General features: G+C 35.4%; 1 protein-coding gene across 6 annotated transcripts in view; it reads left to right on the top strand.

Moving 5' to 3' along the window:
- Nucleotides 1-14,642, top strand: part of ARL15 (ADP ribosylation factor like GTPase 15) — a 452,958-nt gene that overhangs the window by 357,623 nt on the left and 80,693 nt on the right. The window contains exons 5-6 of one of the 6 annotated variants that reach the window (XM_021076688.1): nucleotides 9,715-9,790; nucleotides 11,103-13,722. The exons of 4 other annotated variants lie outside the window; for them this stretch is intronic. In XM_021076688.1, the coding sequence (XP_020932347.1) occupies nucleotides 9,715-9,753 (39 nt within the window). In that variant the 3' untranslated portion in view covers nucleotides 9,754-9,790; nucleotides 11,103-13,722. Of the gene's footprint in view, nucleotides 1-9,714; nucleotides 9,929-11,102; nucleotides 13,723-14,642 lie in introns of those variants that run through there. One more of the 6 variants, XM_021076687.1, reaches the window with a different exon arrangement.

The following is a 14,642-nucleotide window of genomic DNA, read 5'->3' as shown; positions in this document are numbered from 1 at the left end:
TGAGTTGCATTTTGAACTTTTATTGCCAGCCATATCTTTTCAACCCTACTCCTTTTCCATTAATAATTCCCTAAAGGGATGCTTTTTGGAGGAATGCAAGTGTTTACTGTTTAACCTTAGAATTATATAGCCTGTTTCAAAGTGAGCAATTTGGTCGTGATGTTGGGGAAGTAACCACAGTTTATTCACAAAATTTGAGCTTCATTTAATAAAATTTCAAAATCAATTAAAATTTTGAAGACTTTATCATTTGCCCACAAATACAAAAGGGAGAAATCATTAGAAATTTCTTACTTATTCATATTATAAATAAGTGTATCATTTCAGTTTACAATGCATTTTCAAAATGCCCTCTTATAGAAACTAAAACATTATTTAATATTGGTTCACTTAAGTCTGTGTGTATTTTTTGATACTAACATTTTTAAAAGCAAGTTTATATCCACTGTAAATTTTCATATTCTGTTTATCTCTTGGACCTTTATACTTAGATTTTTTTTTTGCACTGGGCTGTGCTTGTAAATTGCAATCCCTTAGCCATCACTGTCATTTTCATCACTAGTAAATAATATTTATTTAGTGCACTCGTGCTTTTGCTACAGCTGTTTCTCCAAGTCACATTGCAGTTGCACAAACAAGCTCAATGTGATTCAGTAAAAAGCAATTAAATATTTCTAGAAATTTTATTTCAGGTATTTTCGGGCCATGGCAAAGTGAAATTAATAACGAAACAAACCAAAACGCTAGTTAGTATGGAACAGTCATGGAAAGCAGTTCCAGTAGATAAGAGCTCTGAAGGACACACACACCTTCACAAAGTTTGCATTCCTACATACTCCCGTAACATTGAAATCCCAGTTACAGTACTGGCATTAGAGGACCAGACCAATTCTCATTTACAATTTACCTGTTGAAATAGGTTCCTATTTTATGTTCCATGGAAAATGCCTTGACTCATGATATCACTAACCCTCTATAGTAATAGGTTATATGACAGTGATCTAAATGGGAGAAAACGTGCCTCATCTACTTATTTGCATTTGTGAGCCAAGAGAATAATTTTTTTGTATTTCCACTTTTTTCTTTTAACTTTAAAAGATTATAGAAAATCTCAAGCATTCACAAAGTAGAGAGAAGAGTATATTGAACCTCAGGTACCTATCATCTAGGTTCAACGTTCAACCATTCCGAGTCAGTCTCATTTCATCTCTACGCCCAAGAACTTTCCTGCCCTGCACTGGGTTGTTTTGAAACCTATCCCAAACATCATGCTACTTCCTCCATAAATATTTCAGTATGTGTAGTAGGTGATTTGGTGAAATGAATATTGTAATTGTATGCAACAATTAAAAACCTTTATGAAATTGAGTAGAGCCTATGCAAAGATTGTTTAGAACTCAGAATTGCATCACATCGGCAAGAATTCACTGACCACATCTTCCCTTTCTGGCCTCCCTGCATCAGATACTGGCTGTAGGTGTGCCACGGCAGGCGTAAGGAGACTTGTTATTGAACACGCTGCTTAGAAAGTGTGTGCGTGTGCACCGAACAAGCAATCCAACATGTTGTCCAACTCTAGTAAGGAAAGACTCTCCTCTTTTTTATCGCTTTATGTTGTGTTTGTGTGTGGATGCATTTTTGAAGAAAAAAAATTGTTGTGTAAGTGAATTAGATAATTTGCTCAATCACTTGTGGACGTAGAGCCTACATGGTATTGCTATGGAGATAACATTTGTCGACTATGAATATTTTTGTTATTCTTTAAATTCTTTTGTTGTCTAATTGGAAAACTGGTAAAATACTATCATTTTCCAGATAAAGTTCTTGGCAAGATTTCTCTCTGTTTCAAACCCCCTAGGACAGTCCACAGCTCCATGAAAACATGAGTCAAATACATTACAAATTTCCCAAGGAGAATCAACATCTTTTCCAGCTGTTTGGATAGTCTGTCTAACATCTGACCAAAGCCCTCATCTCCCAGTATTGTTCTGGGCTTTTACATTTTGATTTGCTCAATGTTATAATTTAAAAATTGAGCCAATAGTATGAGTCTTCACTTTTTTCTTTAAGGCTTTTAACTCTTATCACTTACAAAAATAATTATAATTTAAAGGGGGAAAAAAGCACCAGCCACAAAAGATATTGTCTCCCTAGGTATTTCTCTTTGACAGTACAAAATTCCTTCTTAATGCTATCAAACTTCTCTCTCTCTTTTTTCCTCCCTTAGGTAATTTTTCTATTATTTATAGAGCAGAATGTCTCCCAACTATAACATCACAAAGAACTAAACTTGTTTTGATTGATTAGTTTCAGGTTTTCTATTTTACATGCCTTTTGGCACTGGCCAGTGTGTTTCAATTTATTCAGAAGGAATGCATTTGTGATCATTCCAATTAATCCTTTGTCTGTTTTGTCTGGCATCTGTGTGAAACTAGTTATAATAACTTTAAAGTTTGGCAAGCTGTATAGTAAACTGCCCAAGGTGGGATGGAAAACTCTCAGGGCCCAATTAACAAAAGTCAACTTGTCTTCCAGCCTATCTACACAAAATCATTTGTTGCTTCGAGTTGTCTTTATAACTGTTAATAGCATTTGATGAGTAGTTTAGGGCAAGAAGGTGAAACAGAGCAACTGTGTCAGGAAGAGTGAATTCCAGAGTTGAAGAGCAAATTTCAACACGTAAGTGTGGAGTGTGTACACCAACACACACGGACACACAGACATACACACACACGCAGTTAAAAAGTTTAGAGTGGAAAGCAGAGGTAAGACAGAGAAAACCTGGTGTTCAAGCTGTCATTCACAGAGAAAGCGATTTCAAATGTATCCTAGAAGCTGAGTTGTACGATTTTTGTACCCACCTCTGTCCCCACCTGAAGTTGGCACAATATTCATCATCCCAGTATACCATTCACCATATAATCAAACAACCCCGGTGGTTGTTAAGCATAATTGAATGTGTTTTTGTTGTAACAGTTCTTTTTCTGCTTTCATTGAGTATTTTTTATCTTTTTCCTTTTCAACTTAAAAATGGAAATTTATTTCAGACTTTTTGACTGCACATTTGACGTCATTTGGGAGGAGTTTCCCCTCAAGCTTCATCTTCGGCCAGTGACTTAGTGCGCTGAAGGTGCCCTTGGATAGGCATCATGTTTTGGACGTAACCTCTCCCAAGGTTCTCCGTCATTTCTAGCTTGCAGTCACGTTTGAGTGTGTCAGGAGATGTGCTGTGGGGCATCGTACCACATTTTCATTTAGATATGTTCGTGTAATAAATGCAGGATTATCTCAATTTATGGTAGTTTATGTGTTGGAGGTTTTTGGGGTTTGAGGCTTTTTTTTTTTTTTTCCTTATTTGACCACGCCCACAGCATGTGGAAGTTCCTGGCTGGGGATGGAACCTGTGCTGCTTCAGCAACAACACTAGATTCTTAACCTGCAGCATCACAGGAGAACTACAGTTTATGCTGTCTTAAATGCCCGAGCCCATGTTCCCATCACAACTTCTTGAATAAATATGAAACTTTTTTTAACAGTAAAGTGTTTTAAGCTTTCACATTTTTATTACTGAAAGAGAAAACTTCCTGTGAATTCTTCTAGGCACTTGAGGAAAATTGTCAACTCACAAAATTCAGAGATCATTATCCCTGAGCATGTTTCTTAGTGAGTTTTGTTAGGATTATTATAATCAAAACAAAAATAGGGTTGCTGGCTTTTTCTTTCTTTCTTTTTTTTTTTTACATGAAGCATAAAAGTAGAAGTAGGAACAGACCTGCTCTTATCCGCTTGATGATTCTACCTGATACACCAGAGCTTGTACATAAATGAATTAATCTTTCTCTCTGTTCATGCTGCGTTCTCCTTGCTCCAGACAAAATGTGCTAAAATCACTGTTGTCACATGTTTTTAATTTTTGAAACTCCATCCTTCTAAGATAGACACGGAAAGAAAAACTAACTGCACAGAACACCACATTAAGAGGAAAGTAGTTGAAGTTCTGCCATGAATAGTTACCAAAAAAAAAAAAAAGTATGATACTATTTGGCCTCATCTCCCTAACTAGGGAATTCAAATTGTTGAATAGCTAATAGTGCTTTTTGTAAGTATTTCAGTTTTTAAAAAATATGCTGTGGTGGACAAAAGCATGCCTGTTATGTAAACATATAGTTACTAAAGACACTAGCACATGTTGTGAGTATTGCAAAAGATAGAGAATGTGCTCAGATAACAAAAAATAAATCATGTTTAAATGTTCCGTATCAAGAGGTTGTTAGCAACTTTGAAAATGGCAAACTTCTTCTGATCAGTAGGATGCTGTTGGTTTGAGTAGGACACAGAAGCATACCTTAAATACTGATTTCTGGCTACTTTCTTACTAGAATTATATCTCAATTGTCAAGATAATAAGTTTGTATTGGGTTTGGCTATGAAATTATGTTTTAGGGTGTCTTAATGCAAAGAGTCTCAGTGAAGATTTGGGGGAGGGGTTGTCACCTCCACCTTCCCCTAAATGCTCAAAATTAATTTGATAGTTTATATTTCTATGTTTTAATATGCAGAGTTTTTTGAGATCTTAAAATAGAAAAAAAAGTAAGAGCAGAGGATTAGCTATGCCAGCCTTTGCTGCTATTTGGTTAAGTAAGAGTAATTACTTAAAAACTGTATTAGTTTATTTGAATAGATTTTCTGTAGAGTAATGGTTCATATCATGCCACATGTAATTTCACTTAACCCTCTCCTCTATTAAAGAGACAAAACCAAAACCCCCAAGTGTGATATCCGCAACTAGCCATTCACATTTCTCATTCTGTCACCGCCAAACTTCCTGAAAACACTGTTTTTGCTGGCTGTCTCCATTCCCTTATCTCTGTCATTCTGATCACTGCACAATAGTAGCTGCCTTTTTTTTTTTTTTTTTTTTTTTTGGCTGCACCTGCAACATACAGAAGTTCCTGGGCCAGGGATCAAACCTGAGCTACAGCAGTGACAATGCCAGATCCTTAACCCACTGAGCCACCAGGGAACTCCCACAATATCTGCTTTTTACTGGATCATTTCTTTGTTATCAAATTCAGAGGCACTTGCCAGTCCTTATCTTTTTTTTTTTTTTTTTTTTTTAACCTTGTTTGTTATTAGTCCCCACTTCTCTATTCCCTCCCTTGCTCCACCCTTCCTGGCTCTATGGCCTCTCTGGTTATTTGCTTTAGATCTACTTCACTGCTTATTACAGTTGATGTTGCCCCAGGATTCCATCCCCTGGCTTCTTGTCACTAGACTAGTCTCCCTATGTGACCATGTGGCTAAGCCTGGCATCAGCTGCCACTCATGCAGATGACCCCCCCATCTGCCTGTTGGATGGCAGATGTACATATCCAGTGCCCTGTGAATCCCCCAAGTCTCTCAAAGTTAGATATACGAGACTGAATTTTTTATCTATCATTGATCTACCTACTCTTGTTTTCCCAGATTCAGAGAACAGCACCAATATCCCACCAACCCACATTCTGTGTTTGATATCTGATTCCTTTGTCCCCCCTATTCCCAGTTTTTAAATCTTAGGAAGTCCCCTGTAGGCTTCTTGCCATCAAACCAACCACTTTTCTCTCCATCTTCATTCCTGAAATCTCTCACCTGCTTTTGGCTCTTCCCACTTGCTTTAACCTTATCGTTTCGTTGTTAAAATGTCTTTATTATTTTCATATAATATTCGGAAGGAGTAGAAATAAAGCTTCTGTGATGAATTCATCATGTTTAAGCAGCCGTTTAAACCAACTTTCAAATTAAACTATCAGAGTTCCCTGGTGGCCTAATGGGTTGAAGATCCAGTGTTGTCATTTCTGGGGCTTAGGTCACTGCTGTGGCGTGGGTTTGATCCCTGGCCCAGGAACTTCTGCATGCTGTGGGCACAGCAAAAAAAAAAAAAAAAAAAAAAAAAAAAGAAAGAAAGAAAGAAAAAATTATTAAACTGTTAATATTTTGAAAATGTTAGAAATACAAAATTTTAAAATAAATTTAATACTGAAGACAGATTGTTAATTAATATTTTGTCTATAACATTTCAGATACTTCCATTCAAACATAAAATGTTTTTAAAAATGGGATTGTATATATGAACTGATTTTTAAGTTTTTTATTTTATATTAGAGGGCAATTGATTTACAATGTTGTGTTAATTTCAGGTGTACAGCAAAGTGATTCAGTTATACATATACCTATATATCCATTCTTTTTCAGATTCTTTTCCCATATAGGTTATTACACAATATTGAGTAGAGTTCCCTGTGCTATACAGTAGGTCCTTATTGCTTATCTATTTTATATATAGTGTTTATATATTAGTCCCAAACTCCCGTTTTATCTCTTCCTCCCATGTTTCCCCTTTGGTAAACATAAGTTTATTTTCAAAGTCTGTGAGTCTGTTTCTGTTTGTAAATAAGTTCATTTGTATCATTTTTTTTTTTAGATTCCACATACAAATGATATCACTTGATATTTTTCTTTCTCTGACTTACTTAGTACAACAATCTCTAGATCCCCATCCATGTTCCTGAACATGGCCTTATTTCATTCTTTTTTTTTTTCATTATTTTTATGGATGAATAATACTCTACTATATATACACACATATACACATACCACATCTTCTTTATCCATTCCTCTATTGATGGAAATTTAGGTTGCTTCCAGGTCTTGGCTATTGCAAATAGTGCTGCAGTGAACATTGGGGTGCATGTATCTTTTCAAATTATGATTTCTCTGGACATATGCCCAAGAGTGGGATTGCAGGATCATATGGTAGTTCTATTTTTAGTTTTTTAAGGAACCTCCATACTGTTCCACATGGTGGTTGTACTGATTTACATTCCCACCTACAGTGTATGGAGGGTTCCATTTTCTCCCCACCTTCTCCAGCATTTATTGTTTATAGACATTTCGATGATGGACATTCTGACTGGTGTGAGTGATACCTCATTATAGTTTTGACTTACATTTCCCTAATAATTAGTGCTGTTGAGCATCTTTTCATGTGCTTTTTGGCCATCTATATGTCTTCTTTGGAAAAATGTCTATTTAGATCTTATGCCCATTTTTTGATTGGATTGCTTGTCTTTTTGATATTGAGTTGCATGAGCTGTTTGTATATTTTGGAGATTAATCCTATGTTGGTCACTTTATTTGCAAATATTTTCTCCTATTCTGTAGGATGTCTTTTCATTTTGTTTATGGTTTCCTTTGCTATGGAAAATTTTTTAAATTTAATTAGGCCCCATGTGTTTAATTTTTGTTTTTATTTTCATTATTCTAGGAGATGGATCTAAAAATATATTCCTGTGCTTTATGTTGAAGAGTGTTGTGTCTTTGTTTTCCTCTAAGAGTTTTATAGTATCCAGCCTTACGTTTAGGTCTTTAATCCATTTTGAGTTTATTCTTGTGTATGGTGTTAGTGTTCTCATTTCATTCTTTTACGTATAGCTGTCCAGTTTTCCCAGCACTGCTTATCGAAAAGACTGTCTTTTCTCTATCTTATATTCTTACTTCATCGTAGATTAATTAACCGTAAATGTGTGGGGCTTTTTCTGGGCTTCCTCTCTTACTCCATTGATTTATGTTTCTGTTTTTTGTCCCAATACCATGCTGTTTTGATGACTCTAGCTTAATAGTATAGTCTAAAGTGGGGGAGCCTGATTCCTACAGCTTTGTTTTTCTTTCTCAGTATTGCTTTCACTATTCAGTCTTTTGTGTTTCCATACAAATTTTAAAATGTCTTGTTCTAGTTCTATGAAAAATGCCATTGATAATTTGACAGGGATTGCCTGGAATCTGTAGGTTGCCTTCAGTAGTGTAGTCATTTTGACAATATTGATTCTTCTAATCCAGGAACATGGTATATCTTTCTATCTGTTTGTGTCATCTTTGATTTCTTTCATCAACGTCTTATAATTTTCAGAGTACAGGTCTTTTGCCTCCTTAGGTAGGATTATTCCTAGATATTTTATTCTTTTTGAGGCAGTAGTAAATGGGATTATTTCCTTAATTTCTCTTTCTGATCTTTCATTGTTATGAACTGACTGTATTCCAATATAGCATATGCATACTTCTTTGTTGATAATCAGATATAAATATCATTTTTTCATGGAACCAGTGCCCTGTTGGTGGATGGATAGAATATTTCCAATTTTTCATTATTATGAAAAAGTTTTATTTACACGTTCTTCTATACTTGTCCATCTGTTTTCAGAAGACAGGTTCCTACTACTATTAGGCTTGTCAAATTAAGGCGATATGTTGTTTTAGGGCTTTTAAAATAGATTGCCAAATAGCTGTCCAGAGGGTTAATACCAGTTTATATACTGTCCTTAGCAGAATTTGAGTTTGTCTATATTCCCCACACCCACAATAATAATCATTCTTTTATATTTTTAACCAATTGGATAAATGAAAAATGGTGTCCCAGTTCATTTACTCTAATTTAAGACAACTTTCTAAAATGTTTGGTCATCTGTTTGCCAAACCCACAATGGATCAGAAGCAGGAAATTGGAAGAAGAAAGATGAGTTGCCATAGTCAGACCCATTGGCAGCAGTGTAGAGTAATAGCAGACAAACAGTGAGGAAGAATATAAGAAAACCAAAAAACCAGAAATAGAATCCCAAATAGCACAGTGCATGGCCCATTTAATTCAAGGCACAACAGCCCAGCTCCCCTCTGTGGTCTCTAAGGCTTTCACCATATTTCAACACAATGTCCCCCATCTCAGCATTTTGAAATCCTACAAAGACAATAAAACCTTGGCTCATAGAAATAGCAATTAATTAAATGTCAACTGTTGTCAATCAGTTGCAGATTGCTAAAATAATATTCTTCATTTAACCTCTTACAAAAATGAAAGTTTTAGCAAACTCTTAGTTGCAAATTTTCAACTTTCCATCTACCTCTTCCACTCAAATATTATAAATAATTTTTGTCCATTTAACCATTATTTCATTTACTAAAACACAGAAGGATATGCTAATAATATGTAAGTAAGAAATACAGTCTAAGAAATATTCTTGGCCTGGAGGATAGAGTACTTCTGGCAGATGTGATCCCCAGCTTTCAATTTTAAGGAACTACTGTGTGAAAATGTACTTATTTGTATCTCTTTAGACTAGAGAATAGATCCTGTGGGCAGAAGCTAAAGGAAGGCAGATTTCTAACAATTAGGACTTTCTCTTATGAAATGTTTTGCATACTGTTAGACCTCAAAGGAATCTTAGTGGTCAAAAATAACAACTTCTATGTTTTATAAATAAGAAAACCAAAGCCCAGATTGGAGTAAGTGGTTACAATGGGGAGGGGAGTAGGACTCTGCCTTCCAACTTTCCATCCAGGGTTTTGTTTTTGTTTGGGGGGTTTTGTTTTGTTTTTACTGTTGCATGGTCCTCCTCATAGCAAGTTCTGTATTGCTAGAGTGTTTAATCAGAATTCAATTTCTTATTCTCAAGGATGTTGTAGAAAGAATTTCTACATTTGGAGGAAGTAGTTATAGGACTGTGGAAATCCCTACTCATTCCAAGATCTCATTAATTGTGTTTTAAGTAATTGTTTAAAACCCTTATAGAAATATATAGTATCATCCTTAGGCACCATCCCAAGGATAATACAAAAAATTGTTTTAAAGAAAAAAAGTGAAATAACTTTACAATAGAATATTGTACGAATTGATTTTGGCAGAGGTCTTCCTGTGAAGGGAATATTCTACAAAAGGGATGACAAGTTTCAACTCCTATCCAAGTGGAGGGAGGAGGGGGTAAGTAACACTTGCTGAGAAGACTCTCTGGGCACAGCCAGCTTTGTTGGGGAAGAGAGCTTTATCCTCGCAGAATTTGCTTCTGCTGTGGTGGTATACAGCCCTTGTGTTCATCCACCCTCCTCTGCAGCTTCAGGTAAGAAGAGAAATTAGAAGGTCAGATCTAGAGGAAACTAGCAGTTAGAAGATTAAAAATAAAGCAAGTTTCTGGCCAAGAAGAAATAACCACCTAACTTCTAGGATTTACCTGGCAATCAGTTAGCAAAGATGTGAACAATTCAAATTACTTTTTAAAGTCAATTTTATATTCTTAGATTTTTATTTTTTGTGAGTTTTTTCCCCCTATGAAATTTACAAAATCGGGGCAAGAAATAAAGCTAGGTAAATCTTGCCTTTCATGTCAGAAGACCTGAGAGTTTCCTATGGGAGAATGCTATTTCTTACCCAAAGCAAAGAGGTTAACCTAAATTCTTCAGTTCTAGAATAAGGGTTTCAAGATGTATTTTTCCCATGCCAAAGTCTGCAAGAGGCTTGGAAAACCAAAACCTAATGTGGAACTCTGACAAACTTGCACTATGATCTGCTTCTATGGAGATAACATGTTCATTTTTCATTTGAGGGAAGGGATAAATGCGCTAATTATGTAGTAAATTTCTATTGTCAAGTTCTTCCCATCCCATATTACCTTTTTTCTCTCTGCCTTTAGGGAAACATTGTTCTTTTCTATTTTTTTAGACTTACTCTTAATATTCTGGTAATAGGAACTGTAGATTAATAGCAACTCGCCTGTATGGAGTGTGCTCCAACCACCAGGCCCTGGGCTAAATGCTTTATTTGCATTACTTCATTTAAGACAGAGAGTTAAGTAATTTGTCTAGAATCACATAATTTGTAAGGCAGGGGATGTAGCTTCACAGACCTCGCTTTTTAAAAAACTTAGATAACTCTCTTTCACTATCTTGTATTGTGTCCCCTCTTTTGATATCCAGAAGACAATTATCTTCATAATTTAAAATTTATCCTAAAACTTTCATGTATCATTTTCACCTTTGATCCCATTTCCATGAACCAAAGATAGATGATGAAGCTCTTTTCACATACCTTGAACACTTCTGTGAATAATTTCTCATTACTTTTCAGGAAAATAGGAATGTATGTTTGAGACGTATTTCTGGTCAGCCTTTGCATGGAGACCATAAGTGGATGTTTTTGTTGTGAGATTTTTACAAGCTGACTCAGATGTATTTCATAATGAAACCTACCGTTCAAAAACCAATACACACAACGCACTCTTGTATGGTTCCAATTACAGATCCTGGGCTGGCCTCCAACTCCCAGGATCATTCTTATGGAAGGTTCTACAGCAAAGAGTGTAAGTTGTTTTCTCAGTGAATTAATGTTTGGTAACATGGAGCTGCAAATGTATTATGTTGTAGTTAATGGTAATTATTTATGTAGGTCATAGTAATCCCAAAGACTAGGGACATGGACTAGGATACAGAGTTAGATAATTTTTTTCCAGGGGGATATACAGAAAAATAAAAAATATAAATAAGAGTAATTAATCCTGCAGAGTGAGATGGGGATGATAGATGTTTATGAGGCTTTTACCTTTTATTTTATGCCTTTCTTCACTCCTGGAATTTAATAAAACTCTGCATGTATGCCTGTCTGTCTTTTTATTTATTTGTTATTTACCTACTTTTGTTATTTAGAAAATAGGGCTAGGCACAATATTATTCTCTCCCAAGCTTTTGTGTATTACATGGAACTTGTAAATATTATTCAAAACACAGTAAAACCAATGAAAAGGATTTTTTCATTGTTTTTAAGGTCACACACTTGATCCTTGAGGATATAATTATTTCTGAAGTCTATGACTCACCTTTTGCTATTTTCCCTAGTCCAAACAGTGATTGAAAACATTTCAGCCCTGCTCAAACTATGTCATTTTACACAGAAGCAATTGTCTTATTACCTGTTTGTCTGATATTTCCCAATCCTTGCCTCAATGTAGGTAAAGGATGAGCACAGGGCAGATGCCAAAAGCCCTAATATTTGGGCCTTGTGGTACTGGGCAAGATACAAGAGACCCCTAACAAGAACAAGCCTCTCGGAGTTCCCACTGAGTTGCAACAAGTTGAGGATCTGGCATGGTCTCAGCAGTGGTGTGGCTTTTATCCCAGACCTGGCACCAGGGGTTTAGGATCCACTGTTGCTTCAACTGTGGTATAGGTTGCAGCTGTAGTTTGGATTCAGTCCTTAGTGTGGGAACTTCCATATGCTGCTAGTGCAACCCCTCCCCCCCAAAAAAGCCTCTTCTAATTCCTGCCATGATGCATACTTTGGGGGGAACTTTAAAAAAAAAAAAAAAAAAAAAAGACAGGATCCTACCTACAGTATTTCAGAAATGTGACCTGACATCTTTTATTATGTGAGTGTAAAAGGCACAGAGGATTGAGCGTAGTAGGATATTCTTTGAGTTGGGATTCTGGGGGCCTAGGGTCAAACTCCAGCTCTCCCGCTAGCCTTGTGACCTTGGACAAGTCACTTAACCCTCAACCCATGAAAAAGTGAAGTGGCCTTTTCTCTTGGCAATAAAACAAATCAAACATGCTGATACTCATGGTAAAAGCTGAGCCTTAACAACTTGGTCGCCTAATATACAAAGCATCTTGTTCTGTGTTCACTCAGCTTAGATTATGTTAGGGCCTGAGAAATCTTGGGTTTCTCATTGGGTTGGACTGTAGAATGCTTTCACTGAAATACATTGACTTTTGTGTTGACCCTGAGCTGTCATCAAGGGCCATGATGAGAAGATCACTGTTAATGATATGTTGTTTCATTATGTTTTCTAATGTGCTTTTTCAAAAATGCTCAGATATTAAATTCTCTTTAGAATTTGTACCATGAAAATGTGTATCTCTTCTGCCAGCTAGGCTTACTTCAGCATGAAGATAATGAGAAGATGGTGTATGCATTATACATACTCATTTTACCATGTCTGTACCAATTTTCACATTTTTTAAGTTGGAGAGGACAATACCCACTTTAATCTCCTTTAACTTTTGAATTTATACCTCCACTGTAGGCCCTTTCACTTAAACTCTAAATGCATCTAAATTTGTCTACTCAATATCTCCATTAATTCATTCATTCAACAAATTTTTACCAAACATCTACTATGTGTCAGGCACTGCTCCAGGCACAGAGGATTCAGTGGAAATCAAGACAAGCCAAGACTCTGACCTTCTGGAGCTTTCAGTGCAATAAAAAAGGAAAGTAGTAAACAAGATAGGGTAAAACATGGTCATGTTTTCTTTTGTGTATCCTTTTTTTAGTCATCTTCTTAGTGTTTACCATGGGAATTGTAATTAATACCCTAAATTTATAACAATCTATTTTGAATTAATACCAACTTATCCTCAATAATATATAAAAACCCTTCTCCTGTTGAAGCTCTGTCCTCCCCCCATTTGCATCATTGTTCTCATAAATTACACTTATACATTGTATGTCCATTAACATAAATCTTAATTATTCTTTTAATGAATTTTAAAATCATATTGGAGATTTTAAAAAGGAGTTATAAACCAAAACTACAATAATATTGGATCTTGTGTTTGAATATGTAGCTACCTTCATCAAAAGTCTTTATCAGTTACAGCTTTGAGTTGCTGTCTAACATCCTTTCCATTTCAGTCTGAAGGACTCCTTTTAGCATTTTTGGTAGGCCAGGTTTACTGATAAGGAACCACTTCACTGTTCGTTTATCTGCTTCATTTCTGAAGGTTAGTTTTGCTGGATATAAAATCCTTGGTTAAGAGTTTTCCTTTAAAACTTAAAAAAAAATGTCATCCCACTTCTTTCTAGACTGTGGTTTTTAAGACATTTTCTATTAATCTTATTGAAGGTGCAGCCAAAAAAAAAAAGTGACAAATTGCTTCTCTCTTGATACTTTTTAAGATTCTCTCTTTGTACTTGGTTTCCAAAAATTTAACCATTGTGTGTCTTAGTGTGGATCTTTTTGTATTGATCCTTTATAGATTTATGTCTTTTATCACATTCTGGTAGTTTTCAGCCATTATTTCTTCATTTCTTTCTTCTTGCTCTTTCTCCTCTTCTTCCAAGCTTCCCATTGTGTATTTTGATACACCAGTGTAGTGTCCCACAGATCTCTTATATTCTGCTTATTTTTCATCATTCTTTTTTCTCTCTGTTCTTCAGTCTAAATAATTTTAATTGACCTATCTTCAAATTTACTGGTTGTTTTCCCACACGCTCAGATGTGCTTCTGAAACCATCTAGTGAGTTTTTCATTTCAGATATTTTAATTGTTAGCTCCCAAATTCCTATTTGGTTCATTTTTTTTTTTTGTAATTTCTATCTTTTTATTGGTACTCTTTATTTGTTCATACAACATTCTCTTGATTTCCTTTAGCACTTTGTCCATGGTTTCCTTTAGCACTGTGAGCATAAGGTAATTGATTTAAAGGCTTTGTCTAATAAGTTCATTGTCTCTGTTTCTTGGAGTAAATTTGTTAATTTTTTCTGTGAATGGGCCATACTTTTGTGTTTCTTCACATTTTTGTAATCTTTAGTTGAAAATAAGATATTCTGAATGTAATAATGTGATAATTCTTGAAACTAACATCTTCTCAGGGTTTGTTTTTGTTGTTTGCTGTAGGCTGCAGCTATTGATTTGTTAGCTAACTTTTCTGAACTACTTTTGTAAGAACTGTGTTCTTAGTCATATGTGGTCTCTGAATTCTCTGTTCCTTTAACTTGTGTTCCACTAGCGTTTTTTGTTGCTATGGGGTTTTTTTGTTGTTGTTTTGTTTGTTTGTTTTGC

The sequence above is a fragment of the Sus scrofa genome, chromosome 16 (genome assembly GCF_000003025.6).
Source record: "Sus scrofa isolate TJ Tabasco breed Duroc chromosome 16, Sscrofa11.1, whole genome shotgun sequence".
NCBI classification, from domain to species: domain Eukaryota; kingdom Metazoa; phylum Chordata; class Mammalia; order Artiodactyla; family Suidae; genus Sus; species Sus scrofa.
Note: the sequence above shows the minus strand (reverse complement) of the source record. Positions and strands in the feature narration are given on the sequence as shown.